This window comes from Trachymyrmex septentrionalis, unplaced genomic scaffold, assembly GCF_001594115.1.
Source record: "Trachymyrmex septentrionalis isolate Tsep2-gDNA-1 unplaced genomic scaffold, Tsep1.0 scaffold60, whole genome shotgun sequence".
NCBI classification, from domain to species: domain Eukaryota; kingdom Metazoa; phylum Arthropoda; class Insecta; order Hymenoptera; family Formicidae; genus Trachymyrmex; species Trachymyrmex septentrionalis.
The window spans coordinates 63,071-72,892 of NW_017305779.1; the positions used below are offsets into that span (position 1 = coordinate 63,071).

Below are 9,822 nucleotides of genomic sequence, written 5' to 3' on the forward strand. Positions count from 1 at the left end.
CATAATGTAGCGCTGATACTAATTTTTTTCTATATCTCATTAATGCTATATGAAAAAAATCAAATTTTAGCTTTAAAATGCATTTTGTTCGTTCCTGTATGATTTTTCATTTTTGAGATATATTAATTTAAAAATTTATCATGTAATATATGTAGGTATCTATATTTATCTTTATATGTATATATAAATGTAAAAAATTAAATATTTTCACGTGGCATTAATGAAACTTAAAAAAATTTGAAATAAAAATATTATAATATTATAAAAAAATGTTAAAAATGTCATGTCTTGCTTCTGCTATTTTTTTAAAATTGTGGTATGATTGAGCCAAATTTTATAAACGGATTTCTCTTCAACAAGTAAAAGTATATCGAAATTGACTGTTTATGTTCGAAAAAAAGGTCTAATTTTGTTGGACAATAATTTTTGTACTTAGATCACTAGATACTGGATTTTTTACGAGTGCCGTGTAACTGGATGGCTCTCAGAACGTTAACTGCATGATGTTAGTTGCATCCGTCTGCTCGTGATGTAAGCTCCAACATATTGCACACGCGCTCTTCGTCGACCCTGAAAGAGCTTTTGCTGTGTATGTATTTCTTCTAATCTTTCAGACAGTCATTTCCTTTACCCATAAGCATAGTAACGTGCATTAATAAGATTTACCGCAGAGGTTGCAAAATTCTTAATTTCTTGCAGTCTTATATTTCGAATGTCGCATCCCATTATTATAGGATAACATAATATAAAATTTCGTAAAGAATTATATCTCAATCACTGTAGTAATAAATAAATAAATATATTATTGTCGATATTATTGTCGTAAAAACAGAAATATAAATTTTTAAATTATTTAAGAAAATAATTCTGTCTTACAATTAACAAATTGTAAGTTCTGAAAACAATATTTAATAGTTTAAATATTTTTAAAATAATTCTTCTAATAATGTTTTTAAAAGTAAAGTAAATAAAATAAAAAGATTTTAATTGTATGCAATAATAAATGTTGAATTGATTAGTCATAAGAAGGATGTACTTTCAGAAATAAAGCTATTAAAAAGAATCGCTATTTGCTGAAGAATTTGTCATTAAAATTGCTTGCATGTTCGATTCACGCGAGTGAATTGCTCTGATTATTGCGTTGATATTTCATCGATATTTCACACGATCAAGAATCATCATGAAATTAGGGATAAAAAAATAATATCAATTTCAGACTCATTACAATACGCGCGTGAAGTTTCTCGCGCGAGAAATTTGGTTATTTTCTATATTCTAAGAAAACTATTCTTGTGCTTCGATATATTTAAAATTTTAATTATTATCGTTTCTCAGGAAAGTTTTGCGCATTTGTATGTGCAGTTTGGAATTATTCAAGCAAAAAGAATCATTAATGAAAATATAGACGCATTTGACGCACAGCAATTTTTATCAATCGTTTTCATAAAGTTAAGAAATAGAGCAAAAATTTTATTTTACTAATTAACTCGTGGTTCTCGCAATTCCAATCATTTGAAACTTCAGGTTCGATGAAAGATTATGCGATAGATTATTTTATGACGAGCATATGTTGACATAGAACAAGTTTACTTTCGATATCCGTTTGTGGCTGGAACATAACAACGTCAACAATATTTTTTACATCATGTAAATCACAAGCTGTACATTTTTGTTCACTATAAATTTAGTAAAAAATATATATAATATTAACAAGATACATAACTTTTGCCTTGCTGACAACATTAATCGTGTGGAAAAATGTAATGTTCTGATGGAAAAGAGATCAATTGTGGCTTTTGCTGGTAATGATGAGGAGAAATGTAAGGGAAGATAACGTAATAAGTTCTACAAGGAAAGTAAGATGATTTGGTGCAACATAGCATCAATATTATTCGTTATGTCACTAATATCAATGTTTTTTGTGTCTATACTTACTGTTTTAGAAACTGCATTCTTCAACTGCATTATATTTAGTAAATATTATGAAAATTTAGGTTTTTCAATAATAATTCAGCTCTTTCAAGCGACTTTTAAAATTTAACGCTTGAATCGTTGATTAAAAATATCAGAAATAAAATTGCTGCTTAAACAAATAAAATATAATACTTATTCGCTAACTAATTTCTACAATATCTCGATGCCATGCATCAAAATCTCCAGTGACTTGACACTATCCTGTAAATAACGGAGAATACTATAACATTTTCGATTATACTCTTCCGTACTTTAACATATCAATTCACATGACATATCAAAGACGTCTTTTTACGCTCTATTTTGTCTATTTTGATCTATTTTGTGCCATTTTATTTAAATATTTTTTTATGTCTTATAATTTTGGTGATATTCATTTCAAAAGAAAAAAATTGATTTTTTCTAAAATAATAAAAATAGGGTTATGGGCTAAGCAAGGACTTTAGTGCTAAAATATTAAATAAAACAATAAACAAACTTTATTAAAATATATGTTTCGATCCCCAGGGTCATTCTCAATGTTAAAAATTAATAAATTTAAACAGCATATACTAATTGTCATCATTCTAAATAGTTAACAATGTTAAAATAACAAACTTCATCTTATAAATTAACTGCAGTTGCCAACGAATATCTTGTCGATCAGACTCGGCATGGATTAACGGAAATATAGGACGAAGTTCTCGTAACAATAAAGTCTAAAAATTATGATATAAAATTAAATGTCAAGTCTTCGCAATTCATCATAACAATAGAAACCACAATTGAGCTATTTTGTAATAAAGGAATTCAGAAACTCAGTCATGAAATGTTACTCTACTGAAAAAAAATCACGTCACAAAGTTACATAATAAAAAATCATGTAATTAAGATAAGTAAATCACGAAACGAATTATTTCAAATCAGTATGTGATTTTTTAAAATCACGTTATTTGAAAAATTATTTTATTTTACCAGTATAAAATGACAATCGAGTCAGTACATCTTCTAATGCTATGCATTGCTCGATCGTGAAAGCCGTTATAGTTAATGGCCGGAAAGTTTTACATCTTTTCTCTGGAAACGTTCGGCACGGTAATTCTGATGATCTCTTCGCGAATGTTTCCAACAGGATAATTATGGATATCTGAAGCGCGACCGCTTTGTGTTTCTAGTTCATTTAATTTACCTATAAATAAACTGCAAGGAGAATTAAACGGTATGATGCAGCTGCGCTCCATTGCAGATGGTAAAGGCGACTTCGAGAACCATTACATAGTTCATAAATTTCGAACTGAGAATACATTATTAGTGATTCGAAAGATGCACGAAATCCTTGTTTATTTTTTTGCAAACAATAAAAAATGCTTATTTAAAAATATTGACATTAATATAGCTATATACAATGTGTTGATACTATCTTTAGCACTTTATAATTTATGTATAATAAATACATACATACCTGTTTCTACAATTTATTACTTGTAAGATAATTGTTATATAAATTTTGTAGAATTACAATACTTTTTTAAATTAATCTAATTATATCTTTCAAATGGTGTGCAGTAAATTATGCTGTGCACTTACTTACGACAACTCGATAATTATTGTATTGATGATTATTAACAAGGAAAACTGTAAATTTGTCATTCAAACAGAAAATATCAATGAAACGTCAAAGGTTGTACCACAATTGACTGCACATAGACCACAATATTAAGAATAGTTACAATATCTGGGATGATGGATAGGGTCATATTTATAAAATCTGTCAATCACGGCAAGACGGAACGACCACACATAATTTAAAAGAATTTACCGATGTCGCTCAAATCGTTCCGCCTTAATATGATCAACGTTTCGTTTTTTGGCTGAAGGAGTTGAAAGAAAAATTTATTTGTATTTATTCAGGAGAGATACAGAGTGTACAATGTTCACAAGATACAAATTATGGATGCCCTTGCTTAATTTTTCATTTGTGCTATTGCCGATTGATTGCGCAACAGATCGGTGATCATTATCGCGCACGTGCATACAGTATTCACGATCTATGCGCGGGTGATGCACACTCGGTCGACGCATTCGAATTTTCATGAGAATGCTCGGAAAAAACAAAAATAGCATTTGCGAGAGAATGAGAGATGGAAAAAACGTTATCTCGCCGCTATATCGTGAAGTCGGTATATGCGATTGTTCACAAAAGTGCATCACGTACGAGCACGTACGGTCAACACGTGCACGTAACAAATATAATTTATTTTACAGTAACTCATCGGATACGTTTCTCGAGAATTGCGACTGTACGCGTACAAATTCATGAAGGTTTCCGCGTAAGGTGTTTCGTATGATTTCGGTCAAATCAAACGCATCATATCTTGTATTGAAAAAAAAAAAAAAAAAAAGAGTTCCGATCGCGACACAAAACGTGAGATTCTAAGAGTGATCCTTACAACATTCGCGCGATAAAATTATATGCAACGATTCCGCATTTCCCGCGACATAAATCCTCGCGACTGACTTCGTTCTTTTTTTTCTCCTTCAGCGTATTTCCCATTTCTGTCTCGTGTTTCCTCTCCTTTTTTTTTTATATATAATAAAAGATACAACTGTGGATGAGAGAGACGTAGCATTTCCCTTCCTGTTACCCCCTTGCCGCACTATCGAAATTGCAAGACGCCCACGTCGGCCAACGGTGGTGGTTTTCAGGAGAGGGAGAGGCTACTAATATTTGTGGGAATTGAGAATGTGCTACAGACATGTCTAGCTATCTCAGAGATAGAGAGAAAGAGAGAGAGAGAAAGTGGAGAGAAAGAGGTACGAATCGGGCGCGTTGATAACCGCGAATCGGTAAAGGAGATAAGATTTGACATACAAGGATAACATTGATGTTCACTATTCGCGATCCTCGGCCTCTATTCGCCCATAGGTACCTCTGTCCGCTAGCGATCGTGATAACGGTCCACATTTTTATCGTACGCCTAAATTCTCGTTCAAGCTCTGTGCAAAGTATAATACAATCCCTGAACCTGAAGAATTTAGGAGATAGGTGATAAACGTCCGGAATATACGGACAATTACTCGATGAGTTTAATGTATTGAGACAATGAGTGCTGCAATGGATGATCGGGAATTAGTGCAATAAGATTCGATAGTACGGAAAATTGATGTGATAAAAGAGATTTATGCGACAGATTTGAATGCCATGGCATTTATGATCGAGAATTCTTTGATGATGCGTGCGCGTGCGTTTCATGAATTGCATATAGTTTGTGAGAGAAATAATAATAATAGAACCTTTTACGTAGATAATATCAGTAGCAACGATGATGATAACAACTTGAGTGCGACACGCAGCGACATAGGAGAAATATTAATAAATTAAACAAAAAAATTTATTTCGAAAGATACTCGAAAAAAAAAAACTATTATTCCAAATTTATTTAAACGGATAAATTTTAGTTTGTTCATTCACATAAATCATCATGAGATTCTTAACTGTCCCGTTTATTCAGAACTACATACAATGTAATAATTATATGTTTAATGTGAGAAATAAATATGGATTAAAAAAAAACTGAAAAATTTTGAAAATTATCGATGAAGTGCCTATACAATACATTATTGATGAAAACGTTAGCATCTTTGTCATATTGCATGATGCCATTTGAGATGTGAATTCGCGAAGTTCTTCGATTAATCGATATCACTTTCTAACTAAAAAGAGTGGCTCCGCATAAGAAAAAAAAACGTATTGCACCGTAATATTCTTTGTGGAACTTAATTGTTCCATGCTACACGGAAAACAAAATTTTACAAGTATCTAAGAATTTAGATATAGTTCTAAAAATAAATTGGATTATTAATATAATTATGCAGATATTCAATGATACTCAAATATGATGATAATGCTGGAAAAAGTTTTGACACATTCTTAGTAATCAGTCAACTTTACTTCTACATAATTATTTTGATGAATTATTATGGACCAACTAAATTATTTTTCTAGTTAAATTTTTAGATGCTTCAGCAAAATCGTTTTTCCGTGTAAAAATACACATTACGTGTCTCCGCAAATTGAACTTTCGTTAGTTATAATTATATGCGTGAGCGTGTATATGTGCATGTGCGTATATTCACCAAAGTTGGCAAAACATGTTTTTTTTTAAAACAAAACATTGTGATTTAAAAAATATATTTTTAATGCTTCGTACATATTTTCAACAATATTATTACAAATATTTTAAAACATCGATTAAGCATGTTTTGAACAGTTTAAAATATGATTTTTACCAACTCTGACATTCACACATCTACATATCGTTAAATGTTAATAAATTACATGACGAAATGAATGAATGTCCAATTTGTTGGAGACAATTGCTGGATTCATACTGGATCTGACATGCGTACGACGTTCTGCAATCAATCAGAAAACAGGATTTTGCTTCGTATCATCGATACGAAATAAAATTCTATTTTCTGATTGGTAGAACATCGTACGACGCACGTCGGATCCAGTGTGAATCCAGCAATTCATTGCGACACGTTCCTTTTGTCGCCAAATAGAGATCCTATCGTATCAATTGTATAGACTTAAAGAACTTTATATTTGTACAAGAAAGAGAAAGACGTTAATAATAAAAACAGAAATGTATGCATGAACAAAATGTTTTTTCCGATGGAACGTAAAAATTCTATTTATTAAAATATTTGAGCTTCGCACAAAGCACATCTTGGATTTAGCAAAGTAAGATTAGGGAAGCAATTTAAGAAAATATAAGAGCTACAAATATTTTTGGTTAGAGAGAAGTATATAAAATAAATTTGTTTGTCGAACAAAAAACGTTCGATATTTTAATGATATGTCGATGAATGAACAAGTCTCATAATATACTAAAATTTTTTTATACAACATAATCACGAAGAATTTTTAGACAGATATTTACGGACAGACATAACAAATAAAGTAATCATGATTTAATCATTACTGTATTGAGTATCGCTATACGTTATGCATACATTTACGTATCGATTTAAAAAAAATGAGTAAATTTGAGTGACTATGAGGAGATTCTGCAATTAATAAAGTTTGAAAAGCGATATTTTAAAGAAATAAAAATAAATGAAGCGATTATTTACTAATTTCAAAACAAATCCGACGTTATCTGTGCGTTATGAATCAAATGATTTCTAAATCATGAATGATTAAAAATAAAATCTAGGAAAAAATACAGGGAAAAAAATCCTCTCTTTTTACATGGAATCTACACAGGAGAGCAATTACGATGTCGATCGTTAAACTCATAAAATAAATTCACAGTACCGTATGATCATTAATAATGAATTTGATTGGATACATTTATGTATATACTGATGTATCTAAACAAATTCGTTGTAATTTCTTATATGCTAAATTCTTTAAAGAGAGGGTCATGTTTTTAATCATATATCACACACAATACGTGTGGAAAGCAAAAGGAGGTTTATGATCAAACCAACTGGCCTAGTTTTCTTTGTACGGTACTGTAATATACCTCAATCCCAGATTCAAGCATAGAATTAGCGTGAATCCATGAAAAAGTGAAGAAATAAGGTAACTCTATTACTGTTTCTTAGTACACAGGAAAACGCGTTCTGATCAATAAATAAAATGACTCGTCGAGACAAGCTTTGAAAGAGTGAAACCTCATCATCTCAGGCGCATCTACGAATATATATACACAATAACGGAATGATTCCTAATCGCTAAACATTGAATCATGACACTTGCAAAGCGTTATAATCAACATTTTCATGTTATACTTAAAATTTGATTAGTAATTACCGTTAAATTGTTTATATTGCATTAATAAAAACCCCAAACGTAACAACTGAGTTGCCAGCGGTGTCGATTATGAAAGAGAAGTGGTATTTCTTCTCATATTTCTCAATACTAATACGAATTGCATCTGAAATCTTCAACTTGTCAAATATTACTCTGCAAGTATTTGATTTTTACGTATACTGCGGTATTCGCAAGTTTCGTTTACAAGTACCAAAGAATGAACATCAAATACCTTGTAGCATACGATTAGTGGACATGCCTTTAACACATGAATCGAGGACTGTAATAGGTGAGAAGATAATCGGAATCAGGATCAAGGATCAGAGTTGTAGACTGGGAGCGAAGGTAGTTGAACACCTGAAAAAACTCACCGATTGGTGACAGGTGGTTTCAATCATCCAAGTGTCAGCTCAATTCTAATTCGTTAAAGCTATAACTTTGTTTCTGAGCAAAAACTAAAAGGCGACTCCATATGAAACTGTTTCACGCAATATAATCATCAATAAGATAGTCAATGGCCTATTTGGGATGTTTCATTTGCAAGTTTCTATTCTTATCTTCCTAAAGTGACTATTCTATATCTACGTACTTTGTAAATGAAACATCCTCGGATTTATGCCAGTGTCGGTGATTCTTGTAATACAATTATATTATCGATTGCATTACAGTTGTACAGCGAAAAATAACGAAGAAAACCATTATTAGCGTCTTTCTTTACGTGCACAATGGTAAGCTTCGGGAGCAAATAATATTCTATACTGCAACTTGCATGGAATATCTAATTCTTATAAATAATAGCAACATTAAGTATCGCGTAAATAATAGTTCATACTTAGTACAAACAGTAAAGCGTATTAAAACGCTAACAGTACAGTACTGTTTGCAAGTCCCTAAACAGGTAGATCACGGCACGTAACTTGCATACGAGTAATAAAGTATATCAGAGCTACTTACAACTAAATCATATGCATTTTTAAAGCATATTCCGCAGTGCATTACGAAAATGCACTTTATATAAGAATATATTTTATATTTTGTGTTTTTTTTTCTAACATGCGGAAATACTCGCAAAAATACGGAAATTTCCATACATGTAATTTTCTCGATCAAACTATTTTTGCTCGTCATGTAAATTATGTAAAATTATGTTACATCAAGTGATTATCAAATCTTAAGTTCTTTGTTCAAGTGTTTATCGATAAAAAAAAAGAGTAATGTAAATGATATATACAAAAAGGAAATATAAAAATGATGTATGATTACTATTGTTTCCAAGCGAAATAGATTTAACCTTCATGGTAGCAAATTTCTTTCAATTATGCGCCTCAAAACTATTACTTCAGTGATATAGATGACATCACAGACACTGGCACAATTGCTTAAGCTTTCAGCGTAATTGTTCCCATTGACTGTCGATGTTTTTTTTTTATAATACTATTAATTATAGTGTCTCACATAAACACATAAATCGTCATCATTGATTGATTCCACCTGGACAGCTTCCTCCATTGCGCTGTTTTGCTTTTACGAAACGAAGGACTTACAGTGGGCAGTGGATGGTTGCATGAGAAATGTTTACAGTCTAGATGACCCAGAGGAGCATCTGTGGATTGATGTGAGATAATAATTCCACGATGATCAAGTGCATACGAATCCTTCCTGCGCTACTGAAGTTGTACTAGTAGGTCCTTCCTAAACAACAAATATACATCAAGGAAGAATAAATTATATTATTAATTGTCGTGAATAAAATATTAAGTTTATCTTAATGCATTTCCATTCGATGAAATATAAATTTTGCGATTGAGTGCCTTCATGAAATAAAGAAGAAATTATTTAATTTGTTATAGCATATAAATTTTTCTTAGCTTTAAGATATTTTTTAGAATCAGAAATATATAGGTAAATTCCTACTGATGTTTACATTTCTAGCACATCTAGAGTTCTGTATCAAGCAAAAGAAAATATATCAATAGATGAATATATATATAATATATATATATATATATATATATATATATATATATTGTAAAAAAAGCAGATAA

At 30.9% G+C, this 9,822-nt stretch overlaps 1 protein-coding gene across 3 annotated transcripts in view; it reads right to left on the reverse strand.

The window, feature by feature from the left end:
* Positions 1-7,113: 7,113 nt before the first annotated feature.
* The window catches only part of LOC108752617 (poly(A) polymerase type 3), an 8,034-nt gene continuing 5,325 nt past the window's right edge, over positions 7,114-9,822 (reverse strand). For 2 of the 3 annotated variants that reach the window (XM_018493582.1, XM_018493581.1), the window contains exon 12: positions 7,114-9,469. In XM_018493582.1, coding sequence (XP_018349084.1) covers positions 9,416-9,469 — 54 coding nt within the window. In that variant the 3' untranslated portion in view covers positions 7,114-9,415. The remainder of the gene's footprint in view (positions 9,470-9,822) is intronic. The other variant, XR_001939579.1, reaches the window with a different exon arrangement.